This window comes from Rhododendron vialii, chromosome 8a (assembly GCF_030253575.1).
Source record: "Rhododendron vialii isolate Sample 1 chromosome 8a, ASM3025357v1".
NCBI classification, from domain to species: Eukaryota; Viridiplantae; Streptophyta; class Magnoliopsida; order Ericales; family Ericaceae; genus Rhododendron; species Rhododendron vialii.
Genome location: NC_080564.1, coordinates 26578421 through 26605322, shown reverse-complemented (window position 1 = coordinate 26605322; position 26902 = coordinate 26578421). Strand labels below are relative to the sequence as shown.

Below are 26902 nucleotides of genomic sequence, written 5' to 3'. Positions count from 1 at the left end.
GACAGTAGGCAAATAGACATGGCAGACAGGGACAGAAGAAAAGGCGGGGTGGGGAGGCCCGGGCCCGGGCCACGGGCCACCTCCAGCCTCACACAAATCACCCTAGATGTATCATAAAATACATATGAAAACTTACTATATCAACCTCTCCAAACTTTAGGATCAAAAAAAAAAACCTCTCCAAACTTTAAAAAGTAAAAAAGAAAAGTGTCTATGTGGTGGGAAAAAAAAAATACTTCATTTTATGTGTTTATGAACGTTTTGCCATGTACGAATAGAAAACAAATCTGTTTTTCTTGTAGAATATTGTTTATTACATTGCATGCTTGAATTTCAAACTATTTGTAAAGAAAACTTCAGAACTTCCATAACCATGTGAATATGTGAAATTTTAGGTTTTTAGTTTCGACATCTCCTCTATGTAAATTCTAGCTCGATGTTAGAGATTCTTCTTTCTCTATCATCTACTGCTTTCTACACCTCCACTGCAATGGATTTGCCTCTTTTTTTAAATAAAAAAAATGTATCATTCCTGCTAAAGTTGAATTAGATTCTGGCATATTCTAATTGTTCCGACTCTTTTTTTTTTTTTTTTTTTTGGGTGGTTAATTGTTCCCAATTTTATGCTCCTCTACTCTGTAGCATTTCTACTCTGTTGAGCCTGAGTAAAAAGCAAAGGAGGGAAATGAGCAGTCTGCTTTTAGCCTTTAGGGGAGCAATTATTTACTCAACTGTGATATGGATATAGCTAAAGCTTGCATACTTTAGAGAATAACAGGAAGATAGTACCAAACTTAATCTAGTAATAAACACAGCAAATCGCAAGTGCCGCTGTTTGCATCAAACTCAAACGTCTGAGTCAGGGTGAAAACATAAACTGCCTTGTGCTTTTCTCTTTTTACAATAGTTAGATAATTAGTTTGATTTTGTCCAAGATATTTGTAATGAACTCCGTTATGTAAGTGCCGCTAGGCAAATATTAATATATCTTCTCAATTTTTGACCCAAAAAAAAAAAATCAACACTTTGCGAGTTTACAAATAATTCAAAGAACACATTTTAAGATTTTAGCTTTTAAAAACCAGTTGCTAATGTTTGTCAAAAATTCTTATCAACAAGTTTCCAAGTTGTAGGAATTCCTTAAAAGTTGGAAAAAAGATCTAAAATCTGACTCCGGAGAAGATGGGTTTAGGATATGCTTTTAAGACCAGATTTTAAATTTTAAGCAGTTTCAAAGCACACATGATTCCATAACTAATTATCAACAGCACTAAGAAATGAAAAAATAGCTAGCAAATATATTTATCCTAATAGCTTGAGATTGAAAATAAGTAAAGAACAGGAAAAAAAGAAAAGAAAAAAAAGAAATGGGAATTCGGTTAGCTGCCAGGACAATGCAATCAAAGAACAATTGAAAAGCAAAAATTCTGAAAAAGAGGACCAACTACATATCAAACAGAAACGTACGTTACATAAGCCCTAGTTGAGAAACAGAGAATCTCCTATGCTTTAGCGCTAATCACAAACTTGATTAAGCAAGCAAAGCACATTACCGATTAAAACTGATTAATTATTTCAACCACAACAGCAGACAGAAAGCAAAAAGCCGAAAAAGTTACACACAGACAAAGCAGCAAGAAAGCTAGCTACATCAGTACACATGGTGTGGGTTTGATGCTGCTTCCCCAGAATCATACCTGATCTTCTCATGAACCCTTCTGATAAAATCCGAAGCCCTCCTGTCGACGCTGGTCAGCTCTTCGTGAATTGGAATGGTATACGACGACTTATAATACCCTTCGGTCGGCTCAATCAGGTAAGATACAACTGGCCTTGAGCTGCTCTTTGGCTCTTGCGGTGGAGTAGTATTTGAAACTTCGACAGGGCCTGAGAAAGATGAGAGAGATCTGTTAGAAGTTGAGGGTACTGCAGTTGTTCCAAGACTCATCTTGGCAATAGAGAAGGGTGATAGCTTCACAATGTTTGCCACCATCTTCATTGATTTTTCACAAATAGACTTGTTGCTGCTTCTGCCCTTGTTGTTCATGGCTATTCTTGACTCGCTATATGACAGACAAAATGCCACTCAACTCAATATGAGATGGCTTGAGATTCACTGGTAAAGTGGGATTATATAGACTTCTGATACTTGTATTTCAGGAAAGGTAAAAGATATATCTATGATCTATATATATATATTATATACACAGCCAGTCAGCCACACATACATGGTCATGCTAATCACCGCTCATAAGGTGCAAAATATAAGAATTTCACAACATTCCACAATTCCATTTCGCTTTTTACACATACCGAGGCCATCCACAGCCCATTAGCCAGTGAATATATAGCATTTCCCTGGACACATTTTTGCATATTTAGGCTGGTGTTGGGTATGACTACCTTTTATGGATCCACCATTTTGGGCAAAGCACCCAAGTCCACATGACACGATACGAGTGTGAATGTAGGATATACACGAGACACTGCGTTTCTACCCATTTATTGTATGGGAACTTGTTATACTTCTAGCACACTCTTTTTTTGTTTTGTTTCTTTTTGTTGCTTGGGCAGGTATGGAATGCAAAAGTGTTGTATACTATTTCTTCAGCTAGAGTCAAACAAGGGAAGTGCAGTAAATGGGCCGACAACTTATCAAAGAGTTTAGACTTTGGATCCTTGATTAGCTTATTCATATTTTGGTCCATCAAATTTCATACAGAAAAATAACTTTTTAACTAATGTCTATATGAAGGATATATTACTTGACGATTGTTTCACAAATTCCCATACCCGGATCCAAATTTAGATCTATATTTGTGTATACTTGATTTCGAAATTTGACCTGCACACCCGACACCAACACCCAAGTCTATTCAACATAGAACGAGGGGTAGCATGCTGTCTACGGTTTACTATGGCCAAAGATTTTTATGTGTGAATTGCTTCCACAAAACATAGTATTAGGGTTTTCCTCCTTTTTTCTAGAGGACTACATGTTAGGGAGAATCTATCCTCCCTACATATGCTTGACATTGCCACACAATTCTAACAATAATGCTGTTGTTTTTAAGCCTACATTCAGGGTAACACTTTTCTGTTTCATATTTTCCTCCAGATGCCCAGCACTCTGCAAATAAAGTATGATGAATCTATTCTACACCATATACAAGAAAAAAGATGTTAGATCATATGACTCTTCCGAGAGAAATCAGGCAAAAGGATAAGTGTTGCTAACCACACGGTTAGTGAGGTAGTAAGATGTCATTATTTAGTTGAGATGGAATCCCAAGGGGTTGGCCTGGTGGTCGAGGCCTAGTACTCAGGGGTTTGCTCCCTCCTAAAGTCTCAGGTTCGAAACCTCCTAGGCACTATCAACTGCTTTGGGGCCAATTCATACTGAGCTTTGCTCCGGCTTTATAGGGCTCCCTGCAAGTGGGCGGTGGAGTTAGCTCCCAAGATCAGTCGAGGTGCGCGTAAGCTGGCCTGGACACCTAGGTTATCAAAAATTATTTAGTAAAGATGGAACATGATTCTTCACTTACTGTCTATGTTGATATGGGGTAGCATAGCTATTGACACGATTCAAGAGGTTTTTAATTTATGGTTTGGATGGGCTAGTCCTACAGTTCTACGTTATCAGGTTTAATTAAAGTTATAATTATATGAGGTGGAATATGATTCTTCTTTACTACTTTCTCCTTGATACTAATCATCTTCATTGTTTGTCTTTACTATTCACCACTGCTATGTATCACCTTCATGGGGAAGTTTAACAGAATCTCTCTCTCTCTCTCTCTCTCTCTCTCTCTCTCTCTCACACACACACACACAGAGATCAGCAGAACCTAAGTCAAAATGGTACTTCATTACTTTAGGTTTGAATGGTTTAGCATGCTTCACTGATGAATTGAAAGAATCAAATCAGGTGCTCAATCCTAGGACATTATGTCTAAAGGAAATTGAGACCAAACAATAACAAGCAAGGGAGAGGCCTGTCTCTGCACTTCTTCTTCTTCTTTCTTTGAACAGTAAAGGAAAAAAATTATTACCCACTGTAAAATTACAAGAAATAAAGATACAATGATTAAAAGGATAGAAAGACTAGGCATCATAACAAACAAAACGCATCCCAATCGACACTCAATCCACCCGTTAATCCTATGCCACTACCCACCCTGAGAGCCAACCAAAATAAATGAAACTCCTTGCAACAAACATGGAGATGACAGCAACCAAAAAAGCCCATCTAAAATAACCCCAACCTCCACACAACCCACCACCGCATAAGGCCGCCCGTCAACCCCACCACACCGAGCGATGCCACCCGACGATCTCCACACCAACAAAACCGCAAGAGAAACCTCCGAAGGTTTTGGTCAAATCACGGGTCCAACAACAATAGCAAAGACCACCCAAGACGTCGAAAGGATGAGACGGAAAGACCCAGAGACCCACCCACAGACACGCGACTTCACAATGCTGTTAAGCCGAAACCGGAATCACCCAACAGTGTAAACCGTCAAGAGCCAGGCCCAGATCATCAATGCAGTTAGGCCCAAAACCGGAAGCACCCAGCAGTGCTACCGGCGACAACCCAGAAGCTGGTACCAGAGAACCACCGGAAACCAGTCTCTGCACTATGCAACACTTCTCTTCCCCCAGCCACTATTTCTTCTTGAGATATAACTGCATGACTTTTCAAACATTGTCCGCATATATTTTTATTAATTCATCAACATTTAATTAATAGCGCCTCTAAAACCTCAATCCCCATTCATTCCCACTTTTATCAACCTTTTCTATCTTCATTATATGTCAAATCACTCATTAATAGGCTGAACAAGATTAAATACATCTTACAAGAATTCCTCTCACCTTGTCCTCAAAACCAAACTATATTTAACTTCTCATGAATGAGTTCTTAATATGTAATCCATTCCCTCATCAGTTGCCAATTACACGAATTCCGAAATAATAACAATACATGTAGATGCCCTAGTAGTTGTACTCAATTTCATACAAACTGAATCATCTTGACACAAAGCCCGGAGAAAAGACATGGGTTGCGGAAGTCAAAAGTCTCCCGGGCACTATATCCCTTTAGTGCACCCTGGAACACATGGTCCAGGATCCCTTATATACCCATCTTATGAACATAGGCTCCGAGAATTTCAAGATATTAACTTCAATGTGCCTCGATAATTACATGATGCCGTGGAGCATTTTCTAGTCTTCATCCATCCCGCACGCATCAGGAGCAACAAATTTTTCATCTCCCTCTTTAAATTTTGACTCTAGATAAATCTCATCTTCTCACTACCCTTGTCTATGTTTAAAGGCCTTTTATACTGTCCTAAACTCGCAAAGGGACCTTCGGCTCAACGGTATTAGGACTGCACTTAGGTGTCAGGAGAAAGGAGGTTAGGAGTTCAACTCCTCTTTCATAACCTAAGTATTCTAACAATACTGACTTTTGCCAATCTCAAACCAAAAAAAAATACCATCCTATAGTCATGTCAATTTAACAGCAAAAAAAACTCGTCACTTCCAACCATATAATTTTGTCTGTGCTATCTGATAAAATTCATAGTCGTAATAGTTCTGCAGGCATTCAACTTGCATTTATTGTCAAAGTTACAGACCAATCTGATTTGAACAGGGATCCCAACCAACAAAGCAATTAACTAGTAAAATAACTTTGACTTCAAGACTAAAATTTAAATCCGGGAAAGAAAAAGGAAACGAACTTGGGTCATTGCAACATTACAACCAAATTGGATTTCTAATCTAGGCGATGCAAAGATTACTGAAAACAAATTAGTATGCAGAATAAGCCTCTAATGTATGAAAAGCACTTCAAAAGTTTGGCAGAATATTGCATGTCATAGAAAATAACTTGCGAGCCAGTCATAAGATTTTAAACCGTCATAGCTAAAATTTAAACTCAATTTGATCGGGTTTTGATAGCTATTTAGGTGAAATCCATCTCATAAAATGCATTTTGAATGGCATTGTCAGGCTATCCACAGAAATACGAATTGGTACATCTAAACCCATATAAGTATATAACTATGGCCATAGGATCAAAGAGTTTACTAGCATCCTGTGAACAGATAGTGAGAAAGGGAAGCGACAGCAGAAGAAAGCAGCAAAATGAAACAACAAATGAATTTACAAGACAAATGTTACTATATCGTACACGATATTTGACTGGAGTTACATTTTCTCATCCCTTAAATATGAAGGGAAAAAACTGAGTAAACTTACAAGGCTTAAGGTTTTAAAGTGGATTGCTTGGTTGTGTCGATGACCCTTCAATTCCTGTCAAGGAGAGCCAAGGATTAGGGGCCACGTAGGTATACCCCTGGAAATGCTCGCCTGTTGTTGGTGTGGCGGCCGGCGAGTCATCTGGAGGCATTGCGGTCCAACACTTGTCAAAATTGGCAGTGCAATCTTTTCCCATCACATCCGGCTTGAATTTGGGCTGCAGTTCTCTGGCCTCCAATTTTTTCCAGTTGATTGAGCGAAACCATTTATGACTTTTGATCTCATCTGCTCCCCTAGGGCCACTTCCGAGTCTTTTTGATGGATCCTTTTGAAGCAGCTGAAAAAAGAGCGGGCAAATTTCCATTGGTTTTAGTTGTTAACTTCACAAAATGAGGGAAAAAATAGTGAGCGTGACAACATAGGTCGATAAAGAGAAGAGTGAAATGTAAGGTCATATACTTCTTTTAGCAAGGAATGAGCTTCACTGGTTAGGCGCGGTGGAAGCTTAACTTTCTCGTTGATGATCCTCTCCTGAAGCTTTTTTCTATTTGCGTGGGTGAACGGGGGCTGCACAAAATACAATTAAGATAAGGAGGTACAAAACTGAGGATGGTTAAAAGAATGCAAGGGTTAAGCCCAAAAGAAAATACACAACTAGATCCATGCCATTGACCCCACATTGTTTGGAATAACTATTGGGCCTGTTGAGGTGATTACCTAAATGGCGGCCAGGTCAAAACTTGACTAGTCATCAGGCCAATCGCTTTGTCTATATTAAAATGAATTCAAATAACAATAAAAGATGAAATCTCCCATTCAACCGTTGAATGCAATGAAATCAAAGCTTGCTCGCTACTCGCATCAACCAAATGCCTTAAAAATGAAATTTTAGACTTGCCGGTAAGACATAATGAACTTCAGACTTCAATTAGCAGGTAAAGGCTGCCACAAGAGATCCTGAAATTTGAATGTGAACACCTAGTTTTAATGTTTTTTTTTTTTTTCCACAGTACCAAGATGCATCACCTTCCCACTCAGCATTTCATACAAGAGTATCCCAACACTCCACCAATCTGCATCTTTGTTGTGGCCTTTAGAAAGTAGGATTTCTGGAGCCATGTACTCCGTGGTACCACACATTGAATTTGATCTGCTTGATTCATCAATTTCCTTTGCGAGTCCAAAATCTGTTAGTAAAACCTGAAACGTCAAAAGTAAAATAATCAGCCCAACCTGAACATTTAGTCCCTATATAGGAGTAGTTTTTTAGGGTTTTATGCATGACATTGCAATAGCATAAATAGTAGGGGCATGGTCCTTACATGCCCGTCAGTGTCCATGAGAATGTTTTCAGGTTTAAGATCACGATGCACGATTCCACACTTGTGAAGGTGTGAAACAGCAGCAACTATCTCAGCGGCATAAATCCTTGCCTGATCCTCACTAACCAAGACATACCCAGAGCTGGAATCAAAAGAGAGGAACATAAATCATGATAGTTGTTCAGGAATTAAAGAGAAAGATACCTGAAAATTCCCTGTCGGTACAAATGAAAGAAGAGATGTCCTCCGTTAATAAAATCAAGGATCAAATACAGCTTAGACTTCGTCTGTAAAATTGTGAAAAACGACGAATAAGAACACAATGTTGTTCATGCAAAGCACTGGAGTAACCAACAAAAAGAATGAGAAGGGGAAGTCTAGTTTTGAGAGCTTTTCTTTTTCATGTGTAACAAATTGTATGATTAGCACAGAAAGGGTGCAACCTACACACAAAACCGGGGACTTTTGCGCTGATACCAACTCTGCCACAACTAAAACGCTGGGGTTAAAGTTCAAGAGACCGGCCAATGAGTTTAGATCACCCTAGTCCTACAACACTTCCAGAATTACATTCCAGTAAGTACTTCACAAAATCTATTGAGTACAAGTAGTACATATGGACTTTGACGACAGTACAATGATTTGGCCTCTTAATAGTTGTCCAAATAACAGCTGGTATAGTGGGCTGGAACTGACCTAAACTTCACGTTTGCATCAGTAAACCATCTCAAAACAGGTCATTGATTTGGAATTCATATCATCCTCTATCATCTTTTAGTATTTAACTCCTAATGGGGTAACTACCTGAAATCTACTGCAATTAGTGTATTCTTTAAGTGAGGGAACTTCAAAGAGCCTCTGAAGTTCTTACACTAGAACATTGAAGTGACAATATTGGCTTTGTTTGGTTTAGATTTTAGAAAGTTATTTTTGAGAGTTGGAGTAGTAATGAGTGGAGAGAGATAGAGAGAAAAATTTATTGAAAACTGTGCCGAGAGTTAAAAGTTACTCTCAGAGTGTTAAACCAATCGGAGTGAATATCTTTCTTATGGCTTAAGCAGTATTACAGAAGCCATACTAAATGAGCTGAGGATACTATAAATATGAGGATGATACCACAGCTTTGTTTGCATTTGTAGTTCTGAGAGATTAGCAATTGAAATTCAGTCCCAAAACCACATATATATGTTTCCTAGATTACCCTCTAAAACATGGTTTTGACATACAACCAAATTCACTCAAGGATTTTACAATGAATAGTCAGTAGATTATTTATATCAACTTATTAGCCTTTATTACTTGAATCCTTCCCTCCTATCCAGTTTAGTTCCGCCCCCTGAAAATCCAGGGGGGGATGAGTCTCCTGTCTACAAGCAACACCTCTTCATCCACAATCTTCTTTGTGACACGAACCAAACTCCCTACATTGGCTCTTCTCCGCTTTCTCTATCTTACACACACACTCTCTTTCTAGCTGTATAGACACTTTGACGAGTCGTTCTATTTACAATACAATTATTGGTGACAGAACCACATATGCACTATGCAACGCATATGCCTAGACATACACCTAATAGGGCTAATATAGCCGTTTATGAAGTTAGTTCAGTACTTCACTTCCTTCCACTACATCACTTTCACTTGACTAACTACAAGCGAAAATCTAAAGGTTCAACTACACATTTCCCCGTACATAAAGTTTAGTATTTTGAAAATCTCTGCGCAAATTAACAACTTACTCTCGAAACAGTAAATTTGAAATATAAAAATTCCAGATTTCCATATTTAGAATAATATGATTTAAAATCCACCACTCAAATTCAATCTCGCTCCCTAAACACAGCCTATTTATTTTCAGATTTATTTAAATTAAACCTTGAAAACAGTTGAAACTTGGTGTACTTATTTTCCTTTCTTTCCTTCCACTTTTCAAGTTTCTGTATTATTTACTAGTTTAATTTAAAAGACCGAAAATAAAATTACTTACAAGTTACAATTATTAAATTACTAGGAATTTGATTTCGGGTAGTTAAATTCTCATCCCTATCCAAGATTAGGGGCATCCAAACATACCAACATCTAGAAAGTGTCCTAAAGGGCTAAGTTTAGCTGAGTTCTTCCTATTTGACCCGAATTAGTGCATGAATCGCTCTCCATTCTCTTCACTTACAAAGTGGGCATGAATTCTTTCTTCCCCAATGTTTTGGATGTGTAAAGGGAAAGCTCAATGAAAGTGGAAAGAAACTACTTCTACATATATTCATTCATTCTCTAGTAACAACGCACACAAAAATAGCAACTTTTTACACAACAACAGAATCAAACAAAAAGAACTCGACTTTCCATTCATTTTGTTTCCATATATTTTTCCTTCCCCTTCCACCCCACAAATCAAACAATCTCAATCATAGCCCTCAAAGAAAAGTACCTGAAAAGAGTATCGAAGCTGGACAATAAAAGGATGCACAACTTTAGTGAGTATATCCCTCTCAGCCTTCATGTAATCCACATGATTGTTCTTTATAATCGTCTCCTTCCTCATCACCTTCATTGCCAATATCCCATCACCACCACCGATTCCATCCCTACCCTTCTTCCTCACCTGAAACACCTTCCCAAACGCGCCCTTCCCCACAACCCTAAGTATCTCAAAATCCCCCGGCCCAATCTTCCCCGCCGCCTCGGGTTCGACCTCGATCACCCCTATCTCGTCCTCGTTCTCGTCGGAGTCTAGGGCGGCGTCGACGGGGGAGGGGTTGGAGGGGGCAAACCGGGGCGAGGGGCCGACGAAGGAGTGGGAGCGGTGGTGGATGATTTCCGGATCGGCAGCGGCGGCGAGGGCTGAGGAGGAGGAGGAGGAGGAGGAGGAGGAGGATTGGGAGGATGAAGAGGGTGGAGTGGGGCCGAAGACGTCGGAGAAATCGAAGTCGACGGTGGCGGAGGTGGAGGAGGAGGATTCGGGGATGGTGAGCTTGCTGAGCTTGAGTGCGAGCTTGGAGTGGAGTGTCTTCTTTTGAGCTGTTAGTACCATGGTTATTGGTTCTCTGTGTGTGTGTGTGTGTGTGTGTGTGAGAGAGAGAGAGAGAGAGAGAGAGAGAGAGAGAGAGAGAGAGAGTGGCCAGCCGAGAAATGATTCAAGGCAGGCGGGAGAGGATGGGTGTTACATTGTTAGGGAAGGGAGAAGAAAGGAACAGAACGACGATTTGGATTCCAAAGGAGAGAAAATCGAGGGCTCAAGAAAAGCTCCAGAGAGAGAGAGAACAAAGTGTACTTTCTGTTTGGAATTGGCAATAATTGAAGCATAAATACTCGAATAATGGAATATACCAAGGGTAAGAGTTACAGTCCGACTATTTGCACAGCAAATGTGCACAGAGCATAGTGTGATGTCCACTCTGAGTCTTGCACAAATGATCCGAGTCATTTATTAAATGTAAAATATATTTTTGAGAGCTATTGTGAAAAATTAGATCAATTTGATACCTATAGATACTCAATTCAATCATCTAATTTTTCATTCAAATTTCAAGATCTTGAAAAGTTAGATAATTTGATCGAATGGTTATAGGTATCGGATTGAGCTAATTTTTTTTAGAAAGATCTTAAAAAAAATATTTTACATTTAATGAACAGCTCAAATTATTTGTTTAGGACCTGGAGTGGACCTCACACTATAATCTGTGCTTATTTGTTGTGCCGTTTTTTTTTATTTTTTTATTTTTGCGGTAGAGTTAAGACTTGCTAAAAGAGGTTTTTTTTTTTTTTTTGGTAAAAAGAGTTTATTACTTTTTTAGTGGTAGTCTTTACATACGTCACGACTCCTATTCCCTTTTACATAGTACTGGCATTAAAGTCCATGCATTTAATCAAGAAAATAGACTAGATTTGAATTATACACAGCTCAAGTTCTGAATACAAAGCAAACAAGACCCAACAAGCAGGGCTAAGATATGCAACTTCCAAAACTAGGAAGATATATTGAGTAAATTATCCATTATCAATTGGGACTAATGAGCAAGAAAGCAAAAATCATAAAAGAAGCGACTCCGATTGCTAAGAACTCCTTGATGCTTTTAAATGTTGAAAAATATAATTATCAATCGTAGGAGTGTTTATATGCATCATATGCCTTTTGCTGACGCAACCCACTCCCTCAATTATAGGAATAATAGTTGCACAATTCTTTTGAGAAATTGAGCTTATGAAAATAGAGCCCATAAAACTACCTTAAAGGTTACTCTCATACCAAATTTCTTGAGCTGCAAAGTAAAGGTATTGGCACAAAAGATATTCAAAGCTCATCAAGAGAGCAACGACTTGGATTCACATGGAATGTGAAAGCAGTTGCCATTTGTGAAGTTTATTGGCCTATGCAATCAGCGGCGGCTCTAGAGTTTTAGTTTAGCGGTGATAAAATATAAACAATTTTTTTGGATACAAAGCTCTATATAAATTGAAATTTTTTATTATGATTGGAAATGAATTGGGCTTAATTTATTTTCTTTTGTTGAGTTATACTATTATCTACATACTCACAAATTTAAGAGAAGTTTTTTTAATTTGACTACTAATTAATGAACAATTCAATGCTGACAATATTAAAAAGTATAAAAGAAAAATTAAATTATATGTCAAAAAATACAAAATTTTAGTACATTTTTCGAGTCCTTGGGGTTCACTTAAACCTGTTGGACTCCGTGTAGAGCCGCCCCTGTATGCGATGCTCCTAAAGATTGAACCTCCCATAGCTCACTTGTATCCGAACTCACAGGAGATAAGCTGGCTTGTAAATGCTTGAACTAGAGTGACTTTAAGACGTGTTCAAATTAATTGAATCGCAAGAGTGGAAGGAAAAAATGTACTATTAGAGTTCCAAAAATGTAATCGTTCCATTGTAAAAATGAGTGTTAGTTTGAAGGTGATGATTGTATCCCCTTAAGAAAATTTGGAATGGAGGAGTAGAATTTAGATTTTTTGTTAGTGATTCTCATGATAAACGTCAAAAAGAAACTGCTACCATCTCTTAGACTCGAGCCCCATGCTATTATAACTCATATTGCTAAGCAAATTTAAATCGAGTTTGGGAGCAATTTCAGTCCAAGGTGTGGTGGTAGAGTATCAAAAAAAATAAGTTCAAACCAAAAAAAATATAGGACAAATGAAATCCATAAAGTATTAGAAGGAATACAATCCCAAAGGAGAAGCAAAAGCACCATAAGAGAGCAAAAACACTACACAAATAGAGGGGGGAAACAAAAACAATAGAGCTTTATTGAGAAAAATGGATAGGTTTTCCAAATAAAATGGAATGTTTTTTTTTAAAGTACCCCTCGACTAGTCTGCCATGGCTCAAGGTGAGGTTAGGGTTTAGGGCCAAGCAATGCTCAAACCCGTCCTTACGAGCGCCTACGTATTCCTTGTATGCGATCTCCCCGCTCTGCCCAGGCCGTCTTGTTCGACCTCTCAGCATGTGCGTGCTCCTTTGGTCACGCCCCGAGTGTCGTCACACTATGGTCGTCTCCTAAATTTTTTGTGCTGAGCAAAAAAAGAAGTCCAAAAACCACAGAAACACAAGCATGTACACAACCAACAAATATATTTTCATCCTTGTAAAGTAAATCAATCCTTGCCTCATGACATCTAATTGAAAGTGTGCAAGGGTACAAGTGAGCTAATGCAGTTGGTACCTCATATCCAAGCATAGTAACCTTAAATTTAAATTTAAATACTGGGCAGATTTATAAGAAGAAAGCCTACATAGAAAATAACACTTCATCTGTACAATGTTTATAGGCAAGACACAACTATGCTCTATTGCTCAGTATTCTTAAACTTGTACATTAAATACCAAATTTACATCTCTGTACCACACAATTTTCCCACCAAGAAGAAAAAAAGCAAAGAAAAGACCATTGAAAATCCGCTCAAAGATTCACATCTCTTGATAAAACATACAACATTCCTATACCTCCCAATCATATACACCCATAAAAATTGGCGAAATGACGATCGATACACAAATCAACATAAATAAACGGAAGATCCAAGGCCGCCAAGGCAAAATGGCCCCTTTTTAAATTACTCTCAGACTACTACACCGTTTACCAAATTTAACTCAAGAGGTCTCAAGGCTCCTTGGACGATCTCCTGAACTGTTCGGTTACGCCGACAAACCTCTGACAGTTCTTCGATGGAAATTGTGAGAGCATTAACATCACCCCTAGATACCACCTCAGACAACGCTCGTAAAAACCTCGACCTCTCCGCCTCTGTCGCTGCTGTTGATGGGATTAGCAAAACGCTATCCTGGGCCCACTCCAAAGCTCTCGACCTATATGCTCGAGTTAATGCTAGTAAGGCATAGATTACCTGCATATGAAGGTTCATCGAGTTTCAAGCTTAATAACGTATGAATCGAAAATATGAACTTCTGCAACATCCCCTTTCCAAAATACACGCAAATGTATTTGGAAGTTTTGGAGAAACTTACCGTTTCTAGTCGAGAACTTGGGAGTGCTCCAGTTAAAGAGGCAACCAAAATTCTGGTGATGGTGGGGCCCCGAGGAATTATGACATTATCTCTGATGGATGTATATTTTTCTCCCTGACTAGAGTTTGAAATATCGAATATATCGGATAAGAAAGTAAATATGGAATTGGAGGCCTCTCTGCAAACAAGAAACAAAGTTGTAGCTACAATTTAGTGCAAAGGATGGCTAGTTATTTTTGAGAATCACAAAAAAGATCCCTTAGATTTGCTACAAACCCAAAACTTAGAAATAGATGAACACGGAAACAAACTAAAAAGGAAGGATGGTCACCATGCTGGAGTCCAAGTTCATTCTTACTCAAACCACACCCAAATCTGGAGAAAGCGTTCATGCATGATTCAACTAAAAAAAGAAAGCACTCAGCACAGCACAAGAGAACTCATTATAAAGGTTTGGTGAGATGATTTTCCAAGTTGCTTCAACGAAGTACGTGAACAGTAACAAGCTATGCAGCACCAACACGAGAGGTGACACAACCCAACACCCCGCCAGGCAGATTTCAAAAAGTTAAAGAGTATGAAGCATTTTAGGACCTGTTTGAGAAACTATTTTGAGGTATTTCATTATGTTGAGAAAAAACAAAGAGCAAAGGCACTCATAGTTTCACTATAAATTAAATAGCAGAAACTATTTCGATGTATTTCATTATGTTGAGAGAAAACAAAAAACGAAGGCTCTCATAGTTTCATTATAAATAAAATAGCATGTGTGTTTATTCACATTTATCATCATTCACGTGCCTTAATTAATTGATCATCATCTATATCAACCAAAAAAAAATCCACCAAAAAGAAGACTTTGCTAAGCTTTGACTAGAGCCACTTGGTTTGACACTCCACGTGTCCTGGGAGTATCCACAGACACAGTACCCCAAGAGTGTGCAGAGCGTGTTCTAGAGTGTCCGCCAACAGAGTGGAGAGTGTACGACACCCATACGTGACCCTGCGAGATGTCCTCACTTTATAGGTTTCTAGATTGGCGGTTCACAACACATAATCTCGGTATTATATCAACTTGTTGCAATTCTAACACTTGTGTCAATGAAAAATGCAGTAGTTTTGCAATACAACATTTCTCCAATGCAAAATCTTAGCCATCCCTGCAAGTGAAGATTGTCTGGACATCATTAAGATTCCTTAGGCATGCACCAAAAGGTAAGTGTCCAACAATGGCATGCAATGGTAATGGTGCTGCTGCCAGCATGTGTATGATCAAGAAAGGCATGCGCAACGGTGCTGCTGCCCATATGATTCCTGCAAAGGAATAACTTGACCTATTTCTGCTGTCAAGTCCAAAAGCAAGAACACCGCACTATTACCTTCATGGTTGATTAAGTCCTAATTCCTAATATACTACAACAGGACAGCAGCCTTATCGTGGTATGAAGTATACTAGTTATGGACATTTGAGAGAAACATCAGTTTGATTCCACTCATCTTTATGTGTTTTTCTTCTTTCTGAGTAGCCAGAATTTTCCCATGGAATACTCTCATAAGTCATAACCGTACATAATTTTAGTTCAGCAAGATAAAAGGGAGACTTGAATCCTGACATAACATTGACAAAGCAACAAGATACACTAGAAGGTTAAATTATTCCCCCACTATTTTTCTAAGCTATTGAGATCTAAAATTTGAATTAAAACTTGAAACACCCTTGTCCATATGAGTGCATGTGTCCGGTTGCACCTGGGGGGGGGGGGGGGGGGGGGGGGGTGGTGTTTGTGTGTGAGAGAGAGAGAGAGACTTAACCTGTGCTGCACTGTGATGCCAATCATAGCACAATCTACTAGTGGTGGAAATACCGGCAAAGGGAAAAACAAATCAGGACAATAGCGGATGCACCGCGACGCCAACAGAAAACAGTCATCTGCAATGTCTGGTCTGGACGTGAAGTCCTAAAGAGAAGATTCCTCTAATCACAATCAAGGAAAATGCATTGAAAGATGGGAAGAAGAGGCAACACACTAGCAATTAACAACATACCTGGATTGTTTTAAGCAGACATATGGTGTGGCTGAAGAGCGATTCAATCAAGATTTTTAAGTAGTCTGCGCAAGATGGATCAGACCCAAATATCTGCATCATGAAATCCGACAAAGTCAGGACAAATAGATACAGCTTGAAGCCCATAAAGAAAGGCATATACCTTTATAACTTCACTCGAGAGATAAAGGAAACATGACTGGTGGTGCTGTTTATACAGGGCTTGTATCTCCTCTAGCATTGCTCCAATTGTAAGTCCCATAAACCTTTTAGATGTTCTTACCTAAACATCAATAGTTCAGCTTCATTGGAAAGAAATAAAAACCATAGTGACATACGGAATCATTAGATAACAAACATGATTTTACAAACTAGCTCTAGAAACCCCGATGGAGATTTCAGATCCTAAATTGGCATTGGATAAACACAAAATTCAACGCCAGGAAGCAACATAAACCTATAATTTCAGTATGCAATAAAGTGGAATTCTCAGGTACTATTGAAGGCAGTTATTGAAACAAGGGAGGTAAAGATTAAGGCTGAGCAGTGTTGGTTGGCATGATGGTTACAATGACAGCGGTATCGTAGGACGGAGAGAGAGAGAGAGAGAGAGAGAGAGAGAGAGAGCGCTTTACAGATGGATTAAATTAGGTTGGAGGAAAACTCGATCTTAAGTCCAGGTACAACAGAGCACTTCTGTAGTGGGACCCATCCCAACAAAACCTCAACTTTTTGAGCTAGGTTTACTTTGTAATTGGCCAGTCCGATTCAAAAGATTTAATGGCCTTGATTACTCAAGCACAATTTACAAGCAATGAAAGTCAAGTCTATTAATATATCTCATATTTTTCTTTATTCTCTATCGAAAGGCTTATTTGACAAATTCACCCAGCTTTTAAAACAAAATAATTATCGAGCAAACTCACAGCATTTTTGCAAGCCCGACAAAGAGACTCCATTGTCCGCATATCCCAAGCACGACTGCAATCATTTTGAACCATAGATCAGCCAGAATAGAATATCAAGTACATATGCCTGAGGGAGTTATCAATTATCCTATTGAGGCAGCAGTTAAAGGATTCTTACATATCAAAGATGGCTTTGAATATTGGCCAAAGACGTTGAACTGCATCTGCGACAGCTTCAGGGTGATTTACATATCTGCAAAATAGTTGAATGAAGCAATTGATATAGCATTGCTCAAAGATTAGGGAAAGAGAGGATACAACAAAGAGAACAACAATACCTAAATATATTTGCAAGTCGATCAATATGAACTGTTAACTCACGAGCTGTTGTTTGACCCAATACCAAAGGACCTTGATTAATAACTTCCTGGTTGTTGAACACAATAAGTGGCAAATTATGCTATTGAAGTAGAACTCAATATTGGCTTCAGAAGTGAAACTGACCTGTAAAGGAGTCACAGCAGGCAAGCATAAAACCTCAAGGGCTTTCTTAGCATGGTCTGAAGGAAGTTCTGTAATAACCACACTGCGAAGCAAGGAGGAATAGAATAAAATGAAGGAGATTTTATGTACTGGGGTAGCCTAAAAACTTTTCAAGCAAACAAAAGTACCTCAAAGCTTCAACCAGATGCAACGAGTCCTCAGCAGAGACCTTAAAGGTCCCTTCTCCAATCATAGCCCTTTGGTATATATGGAAAAGACCATCTAAGGATCCACAAAGCTTCTTGCCACAGTCTAAATAAATAGGATAATCAGCACTGTGAACAATAGTAGTAAAGTATCATGCTGTAGCTATATAGCTGGTATGAGATTGCAGCTTGAATGACAACTCTAACTATGATACATGACGTCGAAAAGCTCAAAGCCAAAACACCACAGAATTAAGATCAAATTCCAGGAAGACGACCCAGAAAACATGTCACCAAAGCTGTGACATAGTAGACTGGAATGCAACATAGTGTGAAATACACTACAATGGGACCTATCATTCAAGATTCACTTTTTCAGCATTTTTAGACTCAGGAAAGTTGAATGCAAAGATACAATTTTGTTGGTTAAGCACACTTGTAGTTTTCTAACTGCAGCTAAAACCTTCTGATAAAAGCAACAACTAAACGAGATCGCTAATTCTGTAATTATCACTTAGCATCCTTTAAGGAGAAGAGAAACCAAGGACCATATAAAACTTGAAACTCAGGTCCGACAGGCCAATGGTAAATACATCAAAGCAAGTTGCATAGAAACCTACAACTGAAGCATGCATGACCAGTCCAAACGGTGGAGGCAATATTGGAGTGAAAAAATCGCGGTTCAAAAAAATATTGGAGTGAAAAATAATGGCAAAAAATATTGACAGTGGAGAGTCTATACCGTTGCAGATGTGTCTAAAAGCCAAAGCAGCAGCTGCTGCAGTATCTTCAGAGACATTCATGCCACTCACAAGAATATCTATGAGTGAAGGCAAGAATGAGAGTCCAGTAGGCGCAGCATCAAGCCATTTTGAATAAGCTCCAATCGTTAAGCACACTAGAAGAGGAAAAGAAAGAAAAGAAAAACCGGACATGTATTAGCTTATCTATGATTATAAATAGATAATGCTATTAAGGGCCATGGTTAGTGCCTTGGTGGAGCTTTTGGGGTTTAAACCAAATTTATGGGTCCCTTGGGAGTTGGGAGGGATAACAAGCCATTTCCACGGTAGCACCATAGTCCTCTTTTCCGCAAACAGAAAATACCTTTGATTACTAAATAAAGAAGGATATACTACCAGTTGTTAGAAGTTGGGGTTGATGAGGAAGTTTGGGAAGCAAATACATAACCTGTGTGTAGCAAACAAAACCTTGAATAGCAGGGAGAGAGATAGTCTAACAGAAGTAACCAAAAGGAAATCACTCAACAGGAAAATGCATAAATTATTCACCTTCAGAGAAAAGGTAACATGAAAAAAAATCCCAAAAGAAAGTAAAAACAAGAGACCACAGCAAAGAGGGGGAAAGGGGGAAGTCATGTTGCAGCCTTCACATCTAGCAAGAGTAACCTGAACTACATTCGTACCTGGGGCATTACTTCAGCTTCCGTGACAGAAACATAATCTGATATAGCTCGGATACAATACAAAGCGGCCTCCGCTGAACGCCAATTGCTATGTTCACCATTTCCGGAGCTCCCTCCAGGCTAAGAAAAAAATCGTAGCAGAAAATTGTGAGACCCTGGCTCAGAAAAAATCACATGGAATAAGGAACCACTTACAGATTACTACAACAATCCACTTCACAGCCTCAATAAACAGATAAATGGGAAATGAAAAGGAAAAGAAGAGGGTGTCGTGGTAAGAAATACGAATTACATAAACATATATTATAAAAGTTATCTGAATTGGTAAACTTCAGGAGCTTACGATCACAATCTGAGTTCAATCAACAGTACAAGTTTCATTAGATAATAGCCGATAAAAAAAAAAAGTTCCATTAGATAAGATAATTACCCAAATATTCTCAGAAATCCGATTTTGCAACCAATGATGTGCACAAAAATTCTTTGCAAACATCAAGTGGCGATAAACATCATATAAGTACCCAAAAAAAAGAGACAAACATCATACCATGCACTCTAACTTCAATCTCGATTTCTCACAATAGATACCTAAAGTTCAACTCCTCTTTGGTTGAGTACCAAGTTGAACGAGGCCAAGAATGTTGCTCAAAAACATCGGCATAACTATAACCAAATACAACACGTAATACTCCCGATTCTTTTTTTTCTTTCAAGCCGCTTAAATTCTTAAACCCTGCAAAGCAATCAAAGTATGCCCGTCTTTCATTTGACTTTGTAAGATTCTACAAAAAAATGGTTCACCTTATCAAACTATGTAAGCTTCAGAGAGGCGGTTCCCTGACGACTAGGCTCTTAAAAAAACAAAAAAACAATGTCCCTCCAGCAATGACAAAACTCTACCTTGCTTGGCGTTAGCTAGAGGATTCTGTCGCTGACCCACCTACCCTAACCACCTAGACTAGCGATGTAGCCTCTTTCGACTACACTGATATAGATGACAATGCTACAGAATTTGCTTAACAACTGTATCGCTGTCTAATAGATCAACCTATGACATGCTTATCAAAAAACATGACTAAATCCTATATCATATAATTTAATTAGAGCTAGACTGGCACAAGCTCCTACCGGTTTTCAGCTGTATCCTGTTCTGAAATGTGCTGTCGGAAGATAGCAAGATACCCTTTCCTGGACCTTTCTTTTAATACCTAAGAAGCTGTGGCATCGGAAGAATGTCCGATTCATATGTTTGAACCATATCTGTTAGGGAAATAATCTTGGACCCAAAATAAGAACTATTTAAATCAGAACCAGCCTGAATAAAAGGTTCCAAAACTTTAAAAAACTTTAGGGAACTGCTCAAAATTTTTCTTACAATTGGCCACACGAAGGTGAAAGGATTTGAACCTAAACAGATGCTCTGACCAGACTGCACCGCACCTTGTCTTAACCACTCACTAGCTCTTAGACATTTGCCTCACTACCAATTGCCCAGCTCCTTATCTACACTTAATGTCCATACCGGACATTCTTTTTCGCAAAGAGCAACCTCGACCAGCAGAACCAACGCCTTATCAAACGTACTTTGATTTTGTCAAGGTTCTCGCGGGCATCTTCAAATGGCCGTCCTCATCCTCACTTCGGATTGCAGGCTGCACCAGCTCGAAGTAAGGATTTAAGAAACCTCGCATGATGACTCAGCAATCTACAAGCCCATGGGTATTCTAAAAACAAGAAGGGCTTTAACATAAAGCATTGGGAAAGCAAGCGCTTAAGATAGAAAAGGTCACCAAGCTTTTTCTAACTGAAGGAGCAATGCAAGTCGCAGGTAGAAAGCTGAGTCAGGGATCAGATGATTGGAAGCCGAACCGGGAAAGAAAGGAAAGGGATGTGTAGGAGCAAGCAGCTTGATTAAATTGATGGGTATGCCGTATGTGTAGAGTACACTTTCTTTTTGTTATTAAACTTAAAGAGAACGGAAGTGGAAGATAACTCGAGTCTTGAAGAGAGGATGAGACAAAGTGAATGTAAGGACAGTGATGCAATCCCTGGTAGTTCCTTTCCTTTTATCAAGCTGAGGCACATAGCAACAAGCTGACATCGCCAGTATCATTTTTCTCCCGGTTCCCTAGATTCCCTTCATCTACTTTCTCTTCTTTTGATGTCTCCCTCTCCTCCCCTTCTCAATTAAACCACTTGCTTAGCTCATTCTTCAGCTGGTACATAAACCATGAAGCCGCCTTTATTAAATATATGAACGCAACCTAATAGCCTTGAGCGGACTTCAAGGTAAGCACTTTGCAACATTCCATCAAAAAATGTACGGAGTTTCAGGAAAATATCAATTCAAGAGTTCGTCTGCAAAACGAAATGCCCAAAGCCCAAATTGAATTATCTCAAATCTACGCATAATCATCTAAAAAATAAGCTATAAATACAATTAGCAATTTTTAACACCACGAGAAATTCCAACTACAAAATTTGCTCTTTAACCAATACCAACATTTTTTACAGTAAATATATAGAATAGACCAATTAGCATTATGAAAAACACTTTACGGCATCAAAGAGAATGACTAAGCACCTCAACAAGCTTCATGTAAAGAATCTTCAATGTTGCTTCACCTCCTAAGACCAATGCTGCATCAATTAAGACATCCGCTACATCTAGCAACATCACAAACTTAAATTAGTCTTCTGAAATATCGAATGGTAGACCTCTCAAGATAAAGATTATAAATGAACTATCAAAAGACTCACAAATTAACTGCATTATACAACATACATGTATTACACACACACACACACAAAAAAACTTTGATATATCTGGAGACAAGCCCATGACAAAGAGTTACTTGATTAATCACTCAGTTAAGAGGAAAAACAAACTAAAATATCGATTGAAGCATAAAGGAGAAAAACTGTTGAGGAGAAAATAACATAACATCATAGAGTCTTCTGATATGTTACTAGATTAAAAAAATAATCACATCCTTGCATGGCTCTGTATGGAATCTAAAATAACAGAATATAATATCTGGAAACACCATCCAACTGCATAATAATCATCTGCAACTGCAAGGGATGCTATAGGCCAGTCAGCTAATTTACTGCTTATACAACACTCAATTTGATACCATATCTAGTTTTCTTGAAATCCTTAAGGTCCTCCCTTGAAAGGTCTGCATAGTCCTGGGGATACTGAACTCTGAAGCTAACCTGCAAGAGGGAAAAATAGGTACATTGGTCAACCACTATTCTGTGGAAGGCATTAACAATATCATAACACCGCACAGCCGAGTTACCTCCAGTTAAGAAGGTACCTGTTAACAATTTACTTTTTCCATGAACAACATATCCCACAAAATTGCAGCTAAGAAAGCTAATTATGTTCCACTTGTTTATAAGAAAACCTGACCATACTTGGAGACTGAAAAAACTAACAAAAAAGGAAATCCAGTTTACTATACTCTTCCAGATACCTGCATATCCTCGCAACAAACGAGAAAGACAGATAAAGTTTGTTCCATGTTAACTTGACATTGCCCATAAAACTAAATGTTTCCTCACATCTGGACAGTTTGGAATTGGTTTCACATCACATCTGGACGGATAAACTTTACAGTGTTCAATGCTGATGCTAACAACACAATGAGCAAACTTTACAGTGTTCAGTGTTCAATGGGGTATGCCCCTTCGAGGATGTATGTGTTTTGAGCTTCTTAAATGGATCAAATTACTTATCAAAAAAGAAAACACAATGAGCAAATTTTACGTAAACTCACCAAGGAAACAAGTGATTCATATGATGAACGAAAAACCAGCAGCCTCCGACTTCTTTCTGCTTCTATGGATGCTTCAATTCCAAATGATACATAGGAATCTCTGCGAGATTACAATTGTCAAAACCAGAATTTGTTATTAAGACCTGTTAGAATAGAGTTGGACTTAGTCCCACATTGATTGCTTATGTTATGTAACTAGTCGCCACATAATATAAATAAAGCTCACCTGTGTTAGGGTTAGTTAACACCCTATACACTTTTCCTTCTTTCTCTCACAACATGGTATCAGAGCGGGATCTTAATCTTAATCCTAAACGACCACAACCCTAGCCTTTGTACATAATCCCTACAATCCTAGCCTAAACCCTAGCCTCTGTACATACTCCCTAAAATCACAATTCTAATCCTAGCCTCTGCCTTAATCCTAACCCTAATCCTAGTTCACAGGTACTGTTCATCGCTGGTACTGTTCATCACCGGCACTGTTCATCAATTACTGTTCATTACCGGTACTGTTCATCAATTACTGTTCACCTCATTACTATTCATCGCGCACTGTTCATCATTGTTGGGTACTGTTCCGTTACTCTTATGCACTGATTGTTCTGGTAATTTTGGATTTTTTGGTCAATCTACAGTTTATCCTCTCCAATAGATGGTAGTTTGGATATGTTGAAGTCTGATTTCAATTGTTGGATTGTGTTGAGTTATTTGGTCTATGTTGGCATATGAGCTCTTGGTTGTTGCTCGATATTGGGATTATGTTGTTCGGTGGCTACTTTGGTCTTGTTAGATGCATGCGGTGTCGTGCCCTTGGTCGTTAGCCGGTCAATCAGTTCCTTATTTCTTGTTTATTAGCCGTTTGTTGGTGGAGTATTTGGTTGGTTGATCTATCGGTAGTTGACTAGTTGCCTCTCATTGTACGGTGATATGTTTGCAATGAAATCAGGTTCTGATTTTACTTCCGCTGATTCTGGTGATTTTGGTTCTTCATTTAGCCTTGACCTTGGTCGTGACCGTGATTATGGGTACAGTGGTCGTTTTGACTGCGTTTTTGGTGGTCATGATTCTGGTCGTTGTGGATTTAGTCGTACAGGTCGCATGTCAAGGGGAGGTGGCCATAGTCGAGGCCATGGTTCTAGACTTTGTACTTATTGTGGGGGAACTAATCATAAGGTGGACCACTGCTATGACCTACATGGTTTTCCTCAGGCTCATCGGGTTACTTCTCCCAAGGATATTAGGCAGGCTGCACGCTCCACTGCTATGGTGACTATTTCTATGGAGGAGTACCAACGCCTTGTGTCACTTCAGACAAGTTCCTCCATTGCTGCACTATCTCGGACAGGTTCTTCTAGTGCTTGTATTGCAATTTCTCGTTTTTCTATTCCTTGGATTATTGATTCTGGTGCATCTGATCATATGACTGGTGATTTTACTATTCTTTCTGGCCATCAGTCTATTGATAAACCATCTCATGTTACCTTAGCCGATGGTTCTACCATTGATATTACTGGTTTGGGTTTGGTTTCTGTTACTTCTTCTTTGACTTTGGATTCAGTATTGCACGTTCCTCGTCTTCCATTAAATCTTATGTCTGTTAGTAAACTTACTAAATCTTTAAATTGCTCTGTCACATTTCTTCCTGATGGTTGTGTGTTTCAGGATCTCAAGACGGGACGAAAAATTGGTGGTGGTACTGAGCGTGGTGGTTTATATTACTTTACCGACAATGTTCACCCTAGCTCTGTTGCCCTTTAGTCTTCTGTGTCACCCTATCAACATCATTGTCGACTTGGTCATCCATCCCTTGAGAATCTTAAACGGCTGGAACCTTCATGTAGCCGTGTTGATGCTTTGCCCTGTGAAGTCTGTGAGTTTAGTAAACATCATAGAGTGTCTTTTTATCCTAGGGTTGAGAGTCGCGTAACCCGGTCCTTTTCACTTAGTTCATTCTGATATTTGGGGTCCAATGCGTGTTCTTAATGTTTTTGGCTTTCAGTATTATGTTATTTTTGTCGATGATTATTCTCGTGTTACGTATCTTTATCTCATGAAAGAGCGGTCAGAGTTGTCTTCTATCTTTAAGTCATTTTATATGAAAATCAAAACTCAGTTTGATACTTGCATTCGTATATTTCGTTCTGACAATGCAGGTGAATATTTTCATAATTCTCTTTCTAAGTTTTTTGATGACCATGGTATAATTCACCAATCTTCTTGCGCTCGAACTCCACAACAAAATGGAGTTGCTGAACGCAAAATTAGGCATTTATCAGAGGTTATGCGTGCTCTATTATTTCAAATGCAAGTTCCTAAGTCTTACTGGAGTTATGCTGTTCTTACAGCATGTTACTTGATCAATCGTATGCCATCTAGCGTTCTAGGTGGTCAAATACCCCATACAGTTTTATTTCCTGGTCGCCCTCTCCACTCATTACCCTTATGAGTGTTCGGGTGCACTTGTTATGTTCATGCTCTGGATCCTGACCAGGACAAACTTGATCCACGGTCAATTCGTTGTATTTTTCTGGGGTACTCGTGCACTCAAAAAGGGTATAAGTGTTACTCATCATCTCTTCGTCGTCATTTTGTTTGTGCTGATGTCACATTTAATGAGTCATTGCCCTTTTACTCGGGTCACAGTACTCCAGTTGACCTTCCTGAGTCTGAGTCTGAGTCTGTGTTTCCTATTTGTGTACCATCTGGTCCTCCCTTGCAGGTGTATGTTCGTCGGCAACAAGTATTAACAGCCCCACAAGTACCAGCCTCCACGCCTCCTCCGTCCCAAGATCCGGTTGCACCTTCACCTCCACCCCCACCCCCACCTCCACCTCCGCCATCACCTGGTCTTCCTATAGCTCTTCGCAAAGGTATTCGGTCTTGCACATCTCATCCTATTGCTCGGTTTGTTTCCTATAATCATCTGTCTCCGTCCCTTCGTGCTTTTACTACTTCTGTTTCGTCCATTTTTGTTCCTAACACTGTTCAGGAGGCCTTATCTGTTTCTGAGTGGCGGACAGCTATGGAGACTGAGATGTCTGCTCTTCATGACAATGGCACTTGGGAGTTGGTTTCTCTTCCACCAGGAAAGTCTACTGTTGGATGTCGGTGGGTATTTACAGTCAAGTATAATCCGGATGGCATAGTAGAACGGTACAAAGCCCGTCTTGTGGCCAAAGGCTATACCCAGACGTATGGCGTTGATTATGCAGAGACTCTCTCTCCGGTTGCCAAGATTAACTCTGTTCGCATTCTTATTTCTCTGGCTGCCAATCTTGGTTGGCCCTTGTTTTAGTTGGATGTCAAGAATGCATTTCTACACGGTGACCTGCTCGAGGAGGTTTATATGGAGCAACCTCCAGGGTTTGTTGCTCAGGGGGAGCGTTCTCAGGTGTGTCGCATTCGCAAAGCCCTCTATGGTCTTAAGCAGTCCCCTCGAGCTTGGTTTGGTAGGTTTAGCGATGCTGTGTTGCAGTTTGATAGGCGTCGCTCTCATTCTGATCATTCTATCTTCTCTATTCAATCAGATCGGGGAAGAGTAGTGTTGATTGTGTATGTGGATGATATCATTATTACTGGGGATGATCAGAAAGGTATTGATGAGCTGAAACAGTTCTTACAGCGTCAGTTTCACACCAAAGATTTGGGTAAGTTACGATATTTCTTGGGTATTGAGGTAGCAAGATCCAAGGAAGGGATCAGTCTATCTCAAAGAAAGTATACGCTAGATATTCTAGAGGAGACTGGTTTATTGGGAGCAAAGCCTGCGGAGACTCCTATGGATCCAAACGTCAAATTGTGTGTTGATCAGGGGGAGATATTTCCTCATCCAGATCGTTATCGTCGCTTGGTAGGCAAGCTGAATTATCTCACCAATACACGGCCTGATATCTCATTTGCTGTCAGTATGGTAAGTCAATTCATGTCAGCTCCTCGTTTTCCACATTGGGAAGCTTGTCTTCG

General features: G+C 39.2%; 2 protein-coding genes across 3 annotated transcripts in view; both read right to left on the bottom strand.

Moving 5' to 3' along the window:
• Nucleotides 1-1425: 1425 nt before the first annotated feature.
• Nucleotides 1426-10869, bottom strand: LOC131298041 (serine/threonine-protein kinase AtPK2/AtPK19-like). 2 transcript variants are annotated; one of them, XM_058323315.1, is made up of 7 exons: nucleotides 10021-10862; nucleotides 7797-7879; nucleotides 7593-7713; nucleotides 7297-7470; nucleotides 6730-6837; nucleotides 6271-6607; nucleotides 1426-1887 (listed from the first exon to the last, which is right to left on the bottom strand). In XM_058323315.1, exons 1-6 carry the CDS (start codon nucleotides 10621-10623, stop codon nucleotides 6284-6286), a joined length of 1413 nt encoding a protein of 470 aa, XP_058179298.1. In that variant the 5' UTR covers nucleotides 10624-10862; the 3' UTR covers nucleotides 1426-1887; nucleotides 6271-6283. The 2 variants fall into 2 exon arrangements, with proteins under 2 accessions (XP_058179298.1, XP_058179299.1); XM_058323316.1 differs by lacking the exon at nucleotides 1426-1887 and having other exon boundaries at nucleotides 6155-6607; nucleotides 10021-10869.
• Nucleotides 10870-13329: 2460 nt separating this feature from the next.
• Nucleotides 13330-26902, bottom strand: part of LOC131298039 (transportin MOS14) — a 34886-nt gene continuing 21313 nt past the window's right edge. The window contains exons 12-27 of the mRNA XM_058323311.1: nucleotides 22937-23036; nucleotides 22289-22370; nucleotides 21736-21818; nucleotides 19152-19271; nucleotides 18865-18916; nucleotides 18468-18623; nucleotides 17708-17831; nucleotides 17541-17622; nucleotides 17375-17463; nucleotides 17215-17289; nucleotides 17055-17109; nucleotides 16292-16411; nucleotides 16129-16221; nucleotides 15895-16040; nucleotides 14083-14260; nucleotides 13330-13961 (exon numbers count right to left, since the gene is read on the bottom strand). Coding sequence (XP_058179294.1) covers nucleotides 13677-13961; nucleotides 14083-14260; nucleotides 15895-16040; nucleotides 16129-16221; nucleotides 16292-16411; nucleotides 17055-17109; nucleotides 17215-17289; nucleotides 17375-17463; nucleotides 17541-17622; nucleotides 17708-17831; nucleotides 18468-18623; nucleotides 18865-18916; nucleotides 19152-19271; nucleotides 21736-21818; nucleotides 22289-22370; nucleotides 22937-23036 — 1840 coding nt within the window. The 3' untranslated portion in view covers nucleotides 13330-13676. The remainder of the gene's footprint in view (nucleotides 13962-14082; nucleotides 14261-15894; nucleotides 16041-16128; nucleotides 16222-16291; nucleotides 16412-17054; nucleotides 17110-17214; nucleotides 17290-17374; nucleotides 17464-17540; nucleotides 17623-17707; nucleotides 17832-18467; nucleotides 18624-18864; nucleotides 18917-19151; nucleotides 19272-21735; nucleotides 21819-22288; nucleotides 22371-22936; nucleotides 23037-26902) is intronic.

Excerpts from the sequence above, each read along its gene's own strand:
- LOC131298041 (XM_058323316.1), bottom strand. The coding sequence starts at position 10,623 with ATGGTACTAACAGCTCAAAAGAAGACACTCCACTCCAAGCTCGCACTC. Across the intron at positions 7,471-7,592 it reads TCATGGACACTGACGGGCAT|GTTTTACTAACAGATTTTGG; the intron begins GTAAGGACCATG and ends TTGACGTTTCAG. Across the intron at positions 6,608-6,729 it reads CTCATTCCTTGCTAAAAGAA|CTGCTTCAAAAGGATCCATC; the intron begins GTATATGACCTT and ends CTCTTTTTTCAG.